Source organism: Ochotona princeps, chromosome 9 (genome assembly GCF_030435755.1).
Source record: "Ochotona princeps isolate mOchPri1 chromosome 9, mOchPri1.hap1, whole genome shotgun sequence".
NCBI lineage: Eukaryota > Metazoa > Chordata > Mammalia > Lagomorpha > Ochotonidae > Ochotona > Ochotona princeps.
In genome coordinates this window covers 13,738,220-13,755,132 of record NC_080840.1, presented here as the reverse complement: position 1 = coordinate 13,755,132, position 16,913 = coordinate 13,738,220, and the positions used below count along the sequence as shown (strand labels likewise).

At 47.1% G+C, this 16,913-nt stretch overlaps 1 protein-coding gene across 1 annotated transcript; it reads right to left on the bottom strand.

Annotated features, from left to right (window-relative positions):
- Positions 1–4,560: 4,560 nt before the first annotated feature.
- LOC131481186 (HMG box-containing protein 1-like) lies at positions 4,561–16,388 on the bottom strand. Its single transcript, XM_058668889.1, is given in 4 exon segments — positions 4,561–4,626; positions 9,353–10,416; positions 10,419–10,647; positions 16,305–16,388. Coding segments are annotated over 4 exon segments (1,443 nt in total).
- Positions 16,389–16,913: the final 525 nt, after the last annotated feature.

Below are 16,913 nucleotides of genomic sequence, written 5' to 3'. Positions count from 1 at the left end.
CAGTTGGTCTGGGGTTACATGGAGGTGGCAGCTACATTCCACCCAGACCAGGAATTTCCCTGTATAAATCACCCCAGGACAACACCAGCCATGAAGTTCTTATCTATTGTCATCTATAGGAGAAACAAATGACTCCTTGAGTCGGGTCATTAGAACCTTGTGAAGTCACCCTCAGGCCAGTGAATTTCATATATTTATGAAAGGCACATTTACAGAGGAGAGACAGTAAGCTCTTCCCCAAAGCACTGTAATGCTTGGAGCTGAGCTGATCCAAAACCAAGAGCACCTTCTTCTGGGTCTCCCACATGGGTGCAGGGTCCCAAGGACTTGGCCATCTTCCACTGCTTTCCCAGGCCACAAGCAGGGAGCTGGATGGGAAGTGGAGCTGCCAGGACACAAACCAGAACTCACATGAGATGTCGGCGCTTTCAGGGTGAGGATTAGCCAACGAAGCCATCTCGCCGGCCCCTAGTGAAGTCCTTTTAATAAAAAGTAGGCAAGGACACCTTGAGCTAAGGGAGACAAGAGGCTGGGGTCCTGCTTCTACATTGTAGGGGTTCCGTTTAACTGTTGGGTTTTTTTAACAGGTCAGAAATGTTTCTGATATCCTTGATAGTGGATTAACCAAATAAATTGTGTATTTTTAAAATTATATATCTATATTTTCTATATAGATATATAGATAATCTATAGATAGATATATCTATATAAAATCTATATAGATAGTAATCCATCTATATATATGATACAGTGACTATATATATATATATACATATGTATATATACATATGTATATATATGATAGAGGTGAATAAAAAGAACAGTGGCAGAACCGGAATCCTTAGAACTCTTGGAGTCCAAACAGCACCAAATCCTGGTCCAGGTTTTGCAATTGTTGGTAATGCTGCCATCTAGTGGAGATGGAGTGAGAGTAAAGACTCATGCCCTCTTGAACTACATCTGTGACTCCATTGTAGTTTCCCTTCCCCCTCTTCTCTCCCTTCTCAGATAATGTGCCAGACACTGTGATAACCGCTGGAAATAAAACAGTGGACAAAACCTGACTCGATCCTGGGCTCCGTGGATGTTATCCTCTCATGATGGCGAAGGCATTCATCAGTCTCACAACACACGAAACACTTCACGTGACAGCTCATACACTCATAAATGCTCAGGCTTTCTCATTTCAGTAGGAACGTATGCCGGGGTGGGCCTGGCGAAGAAGGTCAGAGAAAGCTTCCCTGAGAGTCTGGTGACATGAGTTGGAAGCTGAAGGGTGCATAGGAATCAATGAGCGGCCAACGTGGAGCATCACATTCCCGGCGTAGAGGATGTGTCTACAAGCCCTGTGCAGGGGTCTGAAGCCCCTGCTGGAGGGAGGGCAGAGTAAGGGGTGAAGAGATGTGCACCAGGCGGCAGAATTAAGCAGTCATCACACCGTGCAGTGTAGCCTGTATTACAGCAAAGGGAAAGGTTTTAATGTGTAACGTTTTATCAATTCACATTTCATCAGAATCCTAGCATACTAAAACATTTCACAATAGATTCTCATTCAGAATCTTTGTCCTCAGCTGTCCAGTCTGGTGGAACCACTGGGGCCACATGGGATTGTACTGGGAGCCAGCTGTGGCCAATCGCTCCCAGGTCTCTGCCTGCTACCTGATGGGTGTAGCTTAGAGCTTACCTGCCCAAGACCTGAGGTACAGCTTCCAATCACATACCTACAGTGTGACCTCTGACATGACCAGAAGGTCAAGGGAAACAGACGTACCTTCTAGTCAATTACAATGTCTTTGGTGGATGAGGGGACTGGCAGAAGATGCCCCCCTGCCCTCCTCTTCCTTAACCTTTAAAACTTGTAACTTGTGCATCATAAAGTGGACATTTCTCACAAGCTTGTCTCCAGTGGTTCTTACAGCCAAAGAGCACCATCACCTCACCCTCGGTGACTCGGGGCCTGCTGGCAGGTTTAAACCCTAACAGCCAGCCCTGTCCACATAGCCAGGTTCCAGAACTGTGTTCACGGGGGCAGCACTGGCCTCGGGGAATGAGTTGACTCAGGCATATTCATTTTTTTTTCTTTCTCATTCTCTGGAAGAGTTGTTGTAAAATTCTTTTTTTAAAAAGATTTATTTATTTTTATTGGAAAGGCAGATATACAGACAGGAGGAAACAGAGTTCTTCCATCCGATGATTCACTCCCCAAATGGCCGCAACAGCCGGAGCTGCACCGATCTTAAGCCAGGAGCCCAGATTCTCCTCCAGGTCTCCCACACGGGTACAAGGTCCCAAGGCTTTGGGCCATCTTCCACTGCTTTCCCAGGCCACAAGCAGGGAGCTGGATGGGAAGCCGGGCTGCCGGGATTAGAACCGGTGCCTATATGGGATCCCCGTGCATGCAAGACGAAGATTTAGCTACTAGGCCACCGTGCTGGACCATGAATTCTTATGACTTCTTTAATGTTTCATAGAATCCCCAAGAAAGTCATTTGGATCCGGATTTTGTGGGAAGATCTGTAACTAAAAAGTCAACTTCTTTAAAAGCTGTAGGGTAGCTCTCTCTTATCCCTCCTTCTCTGGTCTCTGTCTCTCTGCTCTGTCTCTCTCTGGTCTCTCTGGTCTCTCTCTCTCTTCTCTCTCTTCTCTCTTCTCTCCCTTCTTTCCTGATCTTCACCACCTCTACCCAGTTCCTGCACCGTTGGAATAAACCTCCTAAGATAAAAAAAAAAAAAAAAAAAAGCTGTAGGGTAATTCAGAGCATCTTGGATACTTTTAAATGTGTTTTTTAGAGATGGTCCAAGGATAGATAACAGTAGAGAGTAACAATTTCACTTGCCCTTTTTCCAGCCTCACAAGTTGCCATGCTTTGTTCATTGTCATCCCCGCTCTCCGCCATTACAGGTGTTTTGTGTTTATTCACTTGAATGCTCTTGATCTAAATCACTGCCGCACTGGGGGAGGGGCACATGCTGCCTTTTCCTAGTTACGATAACAAAATTACAGAACCAAAACTCCTTAATCTGACATCTGATCCCTACTGCAGTATCCTTGATTGCCTCTAGGCGGCAGTGTTCCACGGCTGGATCCCAGGAAGGTGAGCCTGAGGAGGCATTTGGATGCAGCGCCCTGGAAAGCAGGGTAGAATCTGTGCCGACCCACCTCTCCTTACCGATATTGATTCTCTGTGTCCCCTTTATCTTGTGAGCAAACTGGCTAATGACCTGAAAGAACTAGCTTTTTGTTCATTCACTTACCTGCTGTATTTTTACTTCTGCCATCTTCTTCCTGAGTACTTGGCACGCCATTTGCTCTCTCCGGCTTTCACAGGCAGAGCGCAGAGGGCGTTGCTTGGGCCACACTGAATGCCGGGTGCTGAAGGCTGTTTCTCTAAGTGCTATTTCGGCCTCGTCTCACACATTTTTAAGTGTCGTGTGTTCATTCTCGTTCAGCCACAAGCGACCCACGGTGTAGCTTCCACTCATCAAGGGCCACTGCCTCATGCCCAGTGCTGAGCGCCTGGCGTGGCACTAGCCCTTCAGGGACCAGGAGCTACTGGGGAGCAATCCATCACCCTGGATTCTTCCCATCCCAGAAAGCGCAGTTGATTCATGGCCACCTCCTTACAGGAGTTGGCCTTTCTTGCTTGTGAAACACTGGCTAGTACTACCATCCAACAGTTTGCAGGCCTTCGATCTACTAACATGTCTCTTATATAACATTGCCTTTGACCTAGGGTCCACTTTATAACAAAGGAGATGCGTCATGGGGCTTGAAGCTGTGGCATTTACCTTATCTCCTGCAAAACCTAGAAAGTGTTGAGTTGATAAAATTGCAAGAAAACTTTTTGAAAACAAAGCAGAAGCAAAAGCTTGAGGAGTGTGCTCTGAAGCTGGGATGCCGTCCACCGGAACGCAGCATACACGTGAAACCACATCCCTTCTATGGCGCTGCGTCCCAAACAGGATAGACACGTTTGGGAATGGAAGAGTGGACACAGAAGGCTGAATAACGGCCTCCAATTAGATCCACGTGCCAGAACCTGCAAGTACGGCTCCTTACATGGCTGCTTTGGCTTAAAGGCCCGCCCTCCTCCCAAAACTCATGTTGAAATGTAATTTGTTCCTGCATCAGCCCTTAGAGGTGGGGCCTTTGAGAGGCAGGTCAAGAGGGCCCTGCTCTCAGGATGGATAAAGTTAGTTCAAGAACGGGTTGTTGCAAAAGCAAGCTCAACTTCCTCAGCCTCCTGCCCTCCTGGGTGCACTCTCGCTGTCTCTGCCCTCTGCCATATCAGGGGTCAGCAGCATGCCCTCACTGGCTGTGGCCCCTCAGTGTGGCCCTCCCAGGCTCCAGGGCCCTACGCTCAGTAGCAGTTCTGCTGTCATAATTCACTCAGCCTGGAATTTTGTGATAGCTGCAGAAAGTAAACTAAGACTATGGCCAGTGGGGTTTCACAGTAAAATTCTTGTCAACAATTCAAGCCAAGGACATTATCTAGCGGACTCAGTATGTTCACAAAGGCCCTTGGAAGAGAGGTGGTTTAGTTTAGTGGGTGTGACAATTTCAGCCAACAGTCAGCGTGAGGGGGGAAAGGGGCCGTGAACCAAGGCTGTAGGCGGCTTCTAGAAGCTGAAAAAGGCAAAGAGATGGTTCTGCCTGGAAGCATCTGGAAAAACACAGCCCTGCTGAGACTTGCAGAACTAGAAGAAGATACATTTGTATTGTTTGAAACCATTAAGATTGGAATAACTGGCTATAGGAAATTAATACAGGATAAACATGCTTAATATGAAAACCAACAAGTCTGATAAACTCCCATATCTGAATTGTTCTGAGTGCTAACACGAGGCCACAAGTGGAAAATTCCACACGGCTTCATGTGGCAAAGTCAAAACACAGCACACTAAAAATGCTGTACAAAAGGACCTTCAAGCTATGGACAGAAGGTGCTTGTGAAACAAATGAGGTCATTCTGTGTTTGGATTTGGGTCTCATTCCTCTCTCCCCATCTCATTAAGTATATGCAAATATTCGAAATCCCAAATCCAAATCACATTTAGCTCCAAGCCTTTCAGATAAGGAACACTGAATCAGTTAATCCTTCCCCTACTCTCACACCCGATAACCGCATGGAGGGTTTTTGCTTCTTGTCTCCACAATTTTTTTAAAGTGTAGAGGTCCCAATTCTTCCCCCAAAAGAAAATTTTCATCAGGCAACATGATCGTTTCAACTTCTTCTTGAGATTCAGTTATGTATTTTGTTTTTATTTGGAAGGCAGAGCTACGGAGGGGAAACAGATCAATCTTCCAGCCGCTGCCTCACTTCTGAAATGGCCGCCAACAGGCTGGCCCAGTCTGGAGCGAGGAGCTTCATCCAGATCTCCCGCATGGAACGCAGCGGCCCATGCACTCGGGTCATCTTCCCTTGCTTTCCCAGGCACATTAGCAGAAAGCTAGATCAGAAGTGCAGCAGCCGGGTCTCAAACCAGCATCCATATGGGATGCCAGCTGCTCAGACAGAGGCTTAGCCTTCTATGCCACAGCACTGGCCCAATCATATTAAATGTTAATCTGCTGAGGTCTCCCATTCACTTTAGGATTTTTTTTAAAACTTTTTTCTCAATTTAATTGAAATAATATACAAGAATATGGTGTGCAAAATTTAGGGGCAACATTATGAAGAAGTGTAATGAGCTGAAATCAATTTTATAGCTGTGATTCCTAACCAGAAACACCACGTGGTAAGTAACAGAAGAAGCCACGATTGTAGCTCAGAGCAAAAGCAGCTGTATTGCCAGTGTATTTGCTGTAGCTTGAGCCAGCGGGAGGAAAAGTAAAGTGCAAGTGTTACCCTGTGACAAGTGCAAAGTCTGCCCCCACCATAAAGATACGATGACAAAATATATTTAAGATACGTGGCTGAGATACAGAGCACAAAGTTAAAAATACAATGGTGTCCAACTGTTAATAGCACCATTACAGTGACTATATCCCAATGCTATTATCTAAGTTTACCTTGGCCTGGGCTAGGTCTCCATTGGAAATAATGGCTGGGTGCTGCCACCTGCTGCATAAACTCCGCATTGCTCACGGTAACTGCAACAGGTGGTCCTTCCCCTGGGATGCTGACCGCTTCCACCTGCCACATGTTCGGGCAGTCTTGGCACCAGCCCAGCTGAGAGCGCCTGTGTTTGGCACAGATGCCGGGCCACATGAGGGTGCCAGGAAGGCCTCCTCCCAGCTCCTGCTCTATTCCATTATGTGTACAATATGGATGCATAAGCAGGAAGGAGCCAATAACAGCAGTTACGTATTTTGAATTCTCCTTTCATACAATTTAAAATGAAACATGTATACACATCTCCTCTCTTTCTACTGTACTTCAGCACCACAGGATATCAATTTCAAGCCTATATTACCTGATAGACATATATGAAGTTTGGAAGGAAAATAAGGCAATTTGGTTTACAATGTTGATAGTTTTAGCTTACTTAATACTCTAATGGAGAAAGCAAATCTTCACTCATATAATAAAACCATTTCAGGACTCAATGCTTATCAGTATCTTACGGTTGTCCCATGAGCTCAGGACAGATGGTGAGACCGCGGATCTTCTTAAGTCACAAGTCAATGTTTAGGCAAATATACAAATTTAAGAACATAAGCATCCTGGTTCAGTGTTGTTGTGAGCCTGAACTGGTTCTTTCCCTTTTCCAACAGTCAGGATTTAAACGTTTCTGTTCTTCTGCCAAAGCCTTTGCTTCCAATATGTACATCCTTCTCTCTTCATTCTTCATTTTCTTTTTTTTCTTTTTTTTTTTTAATTTTTTTTCTTTTTATTGTATTGTTGTTGACAATCTTTACATAGTTAATTATAGTTAAAGGAAAAAGAAGGAAAAAAAAAGGTTTAGGGGGATAGGAAAGTGGGTAATGCTATTATGTCCATATTGTTTCCATCACGTATCTGAGGTAAAGGGGGATATTGAGGGAGAAGCCCCACCTGGTTTCCCGCCCACCCCGAGTCCCGGATGTGGGGCATGCTCTGAGATATGTGCTCGAGTGGTGTTAATAGTTCTCCAGTTATGAATCGCTGCCAGTTTCGCTCGATGAGGTCGTCCACCAATTGATATGGTCCATCATAAAGTCTCCGTTTGCCCCATAATTTGCTGACAACATATAGCTGAGATGAATGATTGTCCTGTTCTGTCTTCTGTCTTTTCTTGGTTAGAGTTCTGAGTCCAGCAGTTCGATTGGGGAGATCTCCAAAGATACTTTGAGGTATTCCCAGACTAGTTTCTTGCATGTTCTAGCAAGCACAGGGCCCGGCACAGTCCATCACCCCGATCAGCTGGTGGTTGCAATTGCTGGGTTGGTTCTGTTTTCAGTCCCGAGTTGCACTGGAACCAATGGGTGTTGCAGTCCAGTCTGGTTCGGCCCTTACATCAACCAGTGGGAGCTGCAGCCTAGTAGGGGCGACCCACAATAACCCCCTCCAAGCCCGCCCCCTACCCTGGTTTGCCAGTATGTGTAGCAGAAGACCAGTCTGTCCCCCATCCCATTTGGCTCTGGTACTTGTCAATGGGTATTAAAGCTTAGTTCTATCTAACCAACTCAACCATCCAGCCCTCACAGATGTTGTTGAGTGCCTCTCTATCTAGCCATCCCAGCCCCCGTCCTAGTTTTCATGCCCTCCCACGGGAATAGTGACCCAAGAAGGGGGAACCCACTTTTCCCTCCCAGGTCTCTCTGTCCCGGTTTATGCACTCTTTAGGTGGTCCTGAGATTTGACTCGACAGAATTAGTCCCCAGTGCCAGCTTCTGCCAGCTGATGCTGCGGCCCTGATCTAGTCCACATGCAGCGCACAGGTGTTATAGCCTTGCTTGGTCGGGTCTGTCTCTATCCCAGCCAAAACTCTCCAGTGGGAGTAGCTGACTGGTGAGGGGACCAGCCCCTTAGTCCCCCCGCCAGCTCTGCCCCTTCCTTCCTGGATCTCACGTGTGCTGGATGGGTGCTGCATTCACATCCAGTACAGACAGCCACGCCCTGGCATTCCATAATGTGTACTGGTTGTGTCGCAACCAAACCCGGCCCATCCCACACTCTGTTCTGGCGATCGGATTTGCCAGTGGTTGACATGAACTGATTCAGCCTGGTCTGCTCCTGACCCATGCCGAATGTATGCCAGTGGGAAACTTTCCATGGCCTATTCTGGGCTGTTTCCTATCATGCTTCTTGCGCTTACCTGCAGGGACTGTGTCCTGCCAGAGGAGTTGCCCAGGCTCCTCCATCAGAACCCCTCCCAATGCCAGATTTTGCGCTTGCCAGGGGGTTCTTGAGCCAACCCTACTCAGTTCACCTCCTGTCCTGGCAGGAACAGTGGTTTTTCCTGGCTGGCTTTCACCCCATTCTGGTTCTTGATGTTGGATGTTTCAGCCCAGCCATGGCTCGTCCATACCCACATACAGCTCACACATGGCTCAGAAGAGGAGTGAGACCCAGCCTAGTCAGTCCCACATCTACCCTGGTTCTCCGTAACACCAGATGGTATTGGGATCTGAACCGGCCTGGTGCATCCAATCCCAGCCCACACTAGTGCCTAGGGTGACTACAACTGTTTCCTAGATAGAACGCAGCCCCCATTCCAGCACATACACTCCTTGGTGGGAGCCTCATTCCAGTTGTGGTGTCCCCTTTCCTCCCAGATTGGGCCTGTTCCTAGCCGTAAATCACACACCTGCCCGTGGTTGTTCTGAGGAGCATTAGCTGCAAGCCTCAAGTTCATTTGGGATTCCCTCATTGCCAGCATTCTGTTTCCTCCATTTTGATTGAAGGGATCCCCAAAGAGACTTTGAGGTGTTCAGAGATCAGGTTACTAGCAAGCACAGTGCTTCATGCCCCAAGCACTATGGGTTCAGGAGGGAGCCTCCCAGGCAGCAGGTCAATGAACCAAAAGTCAAAAACTCTGGCCGGGCGGCCAGCAGGCGGAGCCTGGCGCCAAATGGCGCGCTGGCCGCCCTGGAGCAGCTCCCCACGTGTACGTGGTAGCTACTGTGTGTTCCCAGGCTTGAGGCGAGGCCATCCCAAGGCCCCCCGGCAGGCAGCAAGGTAGCTGCCTGCCGGAAGTTCAAGTCCTTGGGCCCCAGTCCCACCCTTCCTGGCTCCTCCCCCCAGCTCAAGCCACATGGCGAGCAGTAGGGGAGGCCCAGACCCGCTACACAGACCCCCGGGACTCACCCAGAAAAGGGGTAGCCATCGAGGTTCCGGCAAATCTGGGAGCAGCTCCCCACGTGTACGTGGTAGCTACTGTGTGTTCCCAGGCTTGAGGCGAGGCCATCCCAAGGCCCCCCGGCAGGCCTCTTCATTCTTCATTTTCTTGCATCTGTCACCAAGGATCACACTTATGGCTCTGTTATCTTTCCCTGGGTACATCTGAGTATATTCAACTCTGTATTTTTTGGCAAAAAGCACAAAGGCATTCATTGGTCTTTTGCCCTTGTTAGGAGAAGTGGTGCTCACAGTCCCTGAGCTGTGATTTTTGACAGCTTTAGCATACAAAGAACTGGAAGAGAGCTGTGAGGATCCTGGCGAGCCACAGCTCTTACTCATTCCAGATGCCACCAAGTCTGGGCCAGCAGGTCCTCCGCAAGAGAGAGACTCACGGCGCTGACGGGCCATGCTGCTCAGCACGTACACTGCAGAGGAGTCCAGGGGCGTGAAGTCATAGCTTCTAAATGTATCAAAAACCCCTGAATCATCAAAATTAATGGCATCGGGGTGTCCAGAAGGTAGACAGACGTTGTCAATGTGGACTTCACAACATGGAATGCCATGCTGCACCACAGTCAAGCTTGGGTAAAATGATGACCAACCTTTATTTTTAACATAGAAAGGGTGGTCCAGTTTACACTCTATGGTAAGTAAGCCATCTTCTGCTGTACCAGGATCAAAAGTCAACCTCAGTACAGATTCACCAAATGACACACTTTCTTCATGTGATAACAACTTTAGACCATCAGAACCATAGCCCATGTGAGTGCTCATTTGGAGGTCATCCTCATTTTCACAACCTTCAGTTCTAGCAAAATCTTCAACATCCTGCCATTCCTTATTGCTTCCCTTATGAAAGCACAGACGTGTGCCTTTCAAGAAACAGTGCCAAACAGTTGAAGGCCAAGAATTGCACCATCCCAAGTCATCATCATCTGACAGGGAAGACATGCAGAAAATGCCAGATTCTGACTCACTGTTGGCCCTTTCATGTCTGACTGGTGTTGTGTGCTTCCAGTGGTGGTGAGGGAAGGCCGGCTCGCTCTTGGAAGATGTCGACACAGGTGGAGGGCATGCATAGGAATGTAAACTTTTGCTAGTAGCTATGATGTGTACAGGAGATGATCTGATGTAAAATGAGCACTGCATCGGGGACTCTGTGGACTGGTGGCAATATTTGCTAATTCTGTTAGCCAGTCCACCTCATTTTCACGGTACGTATTTTCCGATACACCTAAGGTATTCTGGTTCCAGGATGGTCTTGGATATTCTTGATGGCAAACGTCAGAGCTTACCTGATACATGGATGATGGGGCAGGATCACTCTGAACAGCCTGAAGTTCAGGAAGGTCATCAAACCCGTCACCATTACCAACTCTTTCCTCACTTCAGCATTTTAGTGCCAAGATGTCAGCAAACAAGGGTCACCCTCCTGGTTGTGGTAATCAAACATGATCACAGGAATTAAAGTAAAATTGAAGCAGGAAGGACTAGATTTTATACTAAAGCTGCCTCCATGAGTCTTCTGACATTTTCCAACTCCCTATCAAGAATGAAGCAGATGACTCCCAAAGTGTTCACTGTCCAGCAGTGATGGACTTTGTGACCGTAGCCGATAATCACGCGCGTGGACTACTGACTGATGGCCAATAGCTGAAGTTTATTAGTGATATCAGCCTTTTATAGACTGAGGGTCACATAGGAGAAGGGAGGAGGTATTGAGGAGCTTTCATAGTTCCATAAGCCTGTCTATGAAATCCATCAATTGTTTCTACAGACTTGGCTGGAAGTATCTCTTTGCTTTTGTATATCCAATCAATTGTCATCCTACACCAAAAGCACAGAGTAAGGGTTCCCAAAAGCTGCTTCTCCATTATAAGCAATACAAATCTTGGCACCCACCGCCAAAGTCAACTTCTTCAAAGTTTAAAAACTAAAGGCTTGGACCCAGTGCAATGGCTCAATTGACTAATCCTCCTTCTTCAAGCACCAAGATCCCATGTAGGTGTCAGTTCATGTCCTGGCTCCTCCATTTCCCATCTGGGTCCCTGCTTGTGGTCTGGGAAAGTGGCTGAGGACAGCCTAAAGCCTTGGGATCTTGCACCCACGTAGGAAACCAAGAAGAGGCTCCTGGCTTCAGATGGACTCAGTTCCGGCTATTGCGGGCACTTGGGGAATGAATCAGCAGATGGAAGATCTTTCTGTCTCTGATCTGCCTTGCCAATTAAAATAAATACATCTTAAAAAAAGCTAAGAGTTACTGTAATCCAAGGAGAATTTATTCAGGAAGAACAGTTAAATCTTGGTAAAAGGGGAAGTGTTTTCCTATTCTGCTTCTGTCCACCATCTCTGATACCATGTTGAACAGCAACGGTGATAGGAACACAATTTTGTCCCGTTCCTATCAGGGAGAATGCCTCCAGTGGGTGTCACCGCTGAGCTACTGCACCTTCTGGGCAGGATCCAGGGTCCTAGTATATTACTGTTTTATCCTTTTCCTATATTGTTACTTTAGATCCTGACATTAGAAATCTTTCCACTTTGTTTCCTAAGATTACCTCAGCTATTACTTTCCTTTTCCATTTTCTTACAAATTCTAAAACCCCAATGAAAAGAAATATAAAGGACACTAGACTTTCTACCATTGCCTATATGTACAATGCAATGATACATTTAATAGCAGCATGTGAAATGTGCAATTATTACTAAAGGACTATACTGCTGAAATAATACGTGAGGGAACAGTGGGACGAGAAATGGGGAGGAAGCAAGGGCAGGGAAAGGGGCGAATCCGTCAACCTAAAAACCATATCATAGGTAAGGAAAGAGAAGAGAAGGGGAGGGGGGAAGAGGCAGAGGAGAGGGCAGGGGAGGAGAGTGGAGGGGAGGAGAGAGCAGGGGAGAGGAAGGCAGAGAGGGCAGGGGAAGGGAGGTGAAGGGAGAGGAGAGGAAGGGAAAGGAGGGGAGGGGAAGAGAGGGGAAGGAAATAAGGAAAGATAGCTTCAGATTGTATTCAAACCTTCATTTTAAATAGGGAAAGCATTTAAAACAGGACTCGCTTTAATCCTTACTATGCAAGATAGGAACATTAACGTTAGAAATAGTTGTGACATAAATAAGTAAGCTGGACTATTCATTCATTTTTAAAAAAGCTTTTAACATTCAGTACACTTTCTAAAGAAAAAGGGAGGAAATCGGTAATTTATCCTAGTGGGTAAGGCTGGCAGCTACAATGTAGGCATCCTGTATGGTGGCTGCTCCACTTCTAGTCCAGCTCCCCGTTCATTGACTCAGAAGGACAGGGGAGGGTGGCCCAAGTGACTGTGCCCCAGTCACCCACAGGGGAGAGCTAGATGAGGCTCCTAGCTACGTCTTGGATTGGTGTTGGCCGCTGTGGCAATCTGGGCTGTGATTCAGCACACAGAAGAGCTATCCCTCCTCTCTACTTCTCTCAAAATGAATATATAACTTTTAAAGATTGATTTATTCTTATTTGAAAGGCAAATTTTATTTATTTATTTATTTATTTTTAAATTATAGTTTTGACAATCTTTACATAGTTAATTGGGGTAAAAAAAGGCTCAAGGGCTATAGGGAAGTGGGTAAGACTATTATTTCCATATTGTTTCCTTCATGTTTAAAGGGGGGTTTTAAGGGAGAAGGCCCACCCAGTTTCCCACCCACCCCAGGTCCCGGATGTGGGACATGCTCTGAGGCTCTTGCTCAAGTGGTTTTGATGGTTCATCAATTATGAATCGCTGCCAGTCTTGCCACTCCAAGCACGATGAGGTCTTTGAAGAATCCACTGATTGACATGGTCCATCATAGAGTCTCCGTTTGCCCCATAATTCGCTACCAACATATAGCTGAGATGGTTGATTGACCTGTGTCTTCTGTCTTTTCTTGGTTAGGGTTGTGAGTCTGCCATTTCGATTGGGGAGATCCCCAAAGAAACTTTGTCTGAGGTGTTCTCAGACCAGATTCTTGTATGTACTAGCAAGAACAGGGCCCGGCACAGTCCATCGCCCTGATCAGCTGGTGGTTGCGATCGCTGGCTTGGTTCTGTTTCCAGCCTCGACTTCCACTCGAACCAATGGGTGTTGCAGTCCAGCCTGGTTCTGCCCAGCACATACTCGGCCTTCGCATAAACCAGTGGGAGCTGCAGCCTAGTTGGAGCGGCCCACATTAACCCCCATCAGGCCCGCTCCCTACCCTGGTTTGCCAGTATGTGTAGCAGTAGTCCAGTGTGTCCCACACCCCATTTGGCTCTCGTACATGCCAATGGGTATTAAAGCTGTGTTCCATATAACCAGCTCCATTATGCAGCCCACATAGATGCTGTTGGGTATCTGTCTAGCCACCCCAGCCCCTGTCCTAGTTTTCGTGCCCTCCCGTGAATGTGGTAACCCAGGAGGGAGGAGTCCACTATTTCCCTCTCAGGCCTCTCCCACTCCCAGATTATGCACTCTCCAGGTAGTTCTGTGGTTTGACTTGAATTAGCCCCCAGTGCCAGTTTCTGCCAGCTGATGCTGTGGCTAAGCCCAAACAACCCTCCCCCACTCTAATTTTGTTTGCACCAGTAGGGATAATCAGCCCAGCTTGGCTTTTCCCTGATCTGGTCTGCTTGAGGCGCACAGGTGTTGTAACCCTGCCCAGTCTGTTCTGCCCCCATCCCAGCTCACACTCTCCAGTGGGAGTAGCTGTCCAGCAAGGGAATCACTTCTTATTTCCCTGCCGGCTCTGCCCCCTCCCTTCCTGGTTCTCACGTGTGCTGGTTGGGTGCTGCGGTCACATCCAAAACAGGCAACCTCACCTTGGCGTTCCGTATTGTGCACTAGTTTTTGTTGCGACCGAACCTGGCTCGACCCACACTGTTCTGGTGCTTGGATTTGCCAGTGAATGATGAGAACTGATTCGACCTGGTCTTCCCCCGACCCATGCCAAATGTATGCCAGTGGGAAACTTTCCATGGCCTGTTCTGGGCTGTTTCCTATCATGTTTCTTGCATTTACCTGCAGGGTCTGTGTCCTGCCAGAGGAGTTGCCCAGGCTCCTCTGAGAGACCAGGTCCAGCAAAGGATGCATGGATCGGCGAGATGATAACAAGAAGAGATAAGACGTGGACCACTATGGCTTGATGCTCATAATGGGCAACTCAAAAAAGTTGCCTTCTTTATTTATGCACAAATCATCACAAGCTTTTGCACAATATCCGATTGTTTCATTTTTACTTCATGGTTAAGAGAATACAAAAAACACTCCTAAAGAAAACATTTTCAACAGACCATTACTCATTGAAACCTGCAGTCACCTGGCTGAAGCCAGGAACTCCACAGTTGGCAGTACATGCAGTTACATAGCGACAAGCAGTTTACTTATACTCAAAATCAATTTTCACTAAACACAAACTAACTAATATTGCTTAAGATATTAAGAGTGCAGAATTAAAAGATCATAAATGAAAGGATTTTATAAAAGCATATAACACAGATTCTTTGCTAAATCTTATAATCAAATCATGCATTAATTACCATCACCTTCACCTAGTGCTGATTCAATTGTTTTCTGTTCTTTTGTTAAAAGGCAGTGAAAGGGATCAAGGCAACTCAGCCAATCTACAAACAGAAGGCCTTTACAAGAAACTTCCTTTTATCTTTATATAAACTGTTTTCTTTCCCTAAACGTAAGTGCAAATATAAGATAGAGATTTTAAGCCATTTTGAGGGATCACATTTGTTTCCCTTTAGAAGATGCTCCATATACTTTTGCTTTCTGTGGTGAGAAACTAGAATACGTCATATCATGTGTTGTAACAACTCGAGGTGCATGGTAAACAAATTCTTTGTACCTCCATGATTGCCATCTGTTCCAAGATATTATCAAGCCATTTGTTAAGGAAAACATTACTTATACTAGGGCAAACTTTAGGACAAAAGTGGGCACATAGCTGGATATTTGGAAACATTGTGGGCTCAGTTGTACTATTGTATGGTTTTAGCTGTGTTTTTATCATAGCATGATTGATCAATTTGAGGTGTCATACCAGTTACAGGGATCACTTCACATTAGCAGAAAAACAACAGCAACACCCTCAGGAGAATTCTATGAAACATCAGAGAGGTGACTGAGTGTCCATACAATGGGGTGAGGCAGCAATGAGGTGACCAGAGACATTCCGCCGGGCCTTGCCACGCAGCCAGAAACTCCTCGTAGCCTTGCTAACCAAGGAGCAGTGCTTATCACACACCCATGCCATCCGACCCAACTGCATGGTTCCCCGCACTCCTCCATCAGAACCTCTCCCAATGTGAAAGGCAAATTTTAGAGACAAGAAGAGGCAGAAAGAGAGCCGGAGATCTTCCATCTGCTGGTTCGCTCCCGAAATGGCCGCAACAGCCAGAGCTGAGCTGATCCAAAGCCAGGAACCAGGAGCTTCCTTCATGTCTCACATGTGGGTGCAGGGTCCCAAGGCTTTGGGCTGTCTTCAACTGCTTTCCGAAGCCACAAGCAGGGAGCTGGATGGGAAGTGGGCCTCTGGGATATGAACTGACACCCATATGAGATCCCAGCACTTTCAAGGCAAGGACTTTAGTCATTAGGCTACTGCACCAGGCCCAAGTCAGGGGTTTTTAAGTTCTCATCCTCCAATTAGATTGAGAGCCACTGCAGTACAAAGTTTCCACGGGCAAGAGGCAGGAAGGGAGTTACCAGAACCCAAAGTTTTCCTGTAGTTCATTAACCTAATCTAGTACAATAAGAGGTAGGAGGGGCCAGGTGTGCAGAGCCTCTGGAGTCATTTCCATTCTGTCAATTGTTCTGAACAGTGCAGAAGGCAGGAGGGAAACTCAGGCTGGTTTTGTACCTTCAATTAACTTGAATGGTGCCAGAGGAGGTAGGAAGGGCAGTGTGTGGAAACATTGTTTCCAGGCCCTGTCCGCTGTCAATTAACCTGATAAGCCAGTGCCAGCCATCAATGGCTGCACCCCATCAGTTATAACCACCAAGTTAGCACACCAAGTATGCAGTTTGGGAAGCCTTACCTGGCAGTAGTACACACTGCGGCAACAGGTGTAAACTAGGGTATTGCAATATACCAGGCAACCTTGGGTAGGCTGATTTAGCATGGCGACAGTGACAACAGGGTGACTAAAAGAGGCTATGGGGACAGGTGCTGAAGTGCAGTGGATGAGGGCTGCTGGTGCCCCAAAGCAGAGGGCAACTCAACTTCCTAACTCCCAAGCAGTGGCCCAAGTATCTGAGTCCCTGCCACCCACGGGGAAGATGAAGTTCTTGGCCGTTGGCTCTAGCCTGGCTCAGCCCTGACTTCTGCAGTCATAGGATCTGTGTCACTCTGCCTTTTAAATAAATACCTATGTGATGGGGTAGAGCCGGTTAACAGCCAGCACCCACTTGCAGGTTAACTGATAGCGCTGACAGCACAGAAAGGGAGGCTCTGTGCCCCTCCCCCCAAACATTATTACCTCCTCTCCTGCCACTCAAGTTAATCCAGTGTGGGGAATGGGCTCTTCACACCCTTCACCTCCTGCATGCTATGCTATTCAAGTTAACTGACAGCGGCAATCGGAGGCTCCATACACCTGGCGCCTCCTGCCTCCTACTGAGCTATTTTAGGTTAACTAACTACAAGG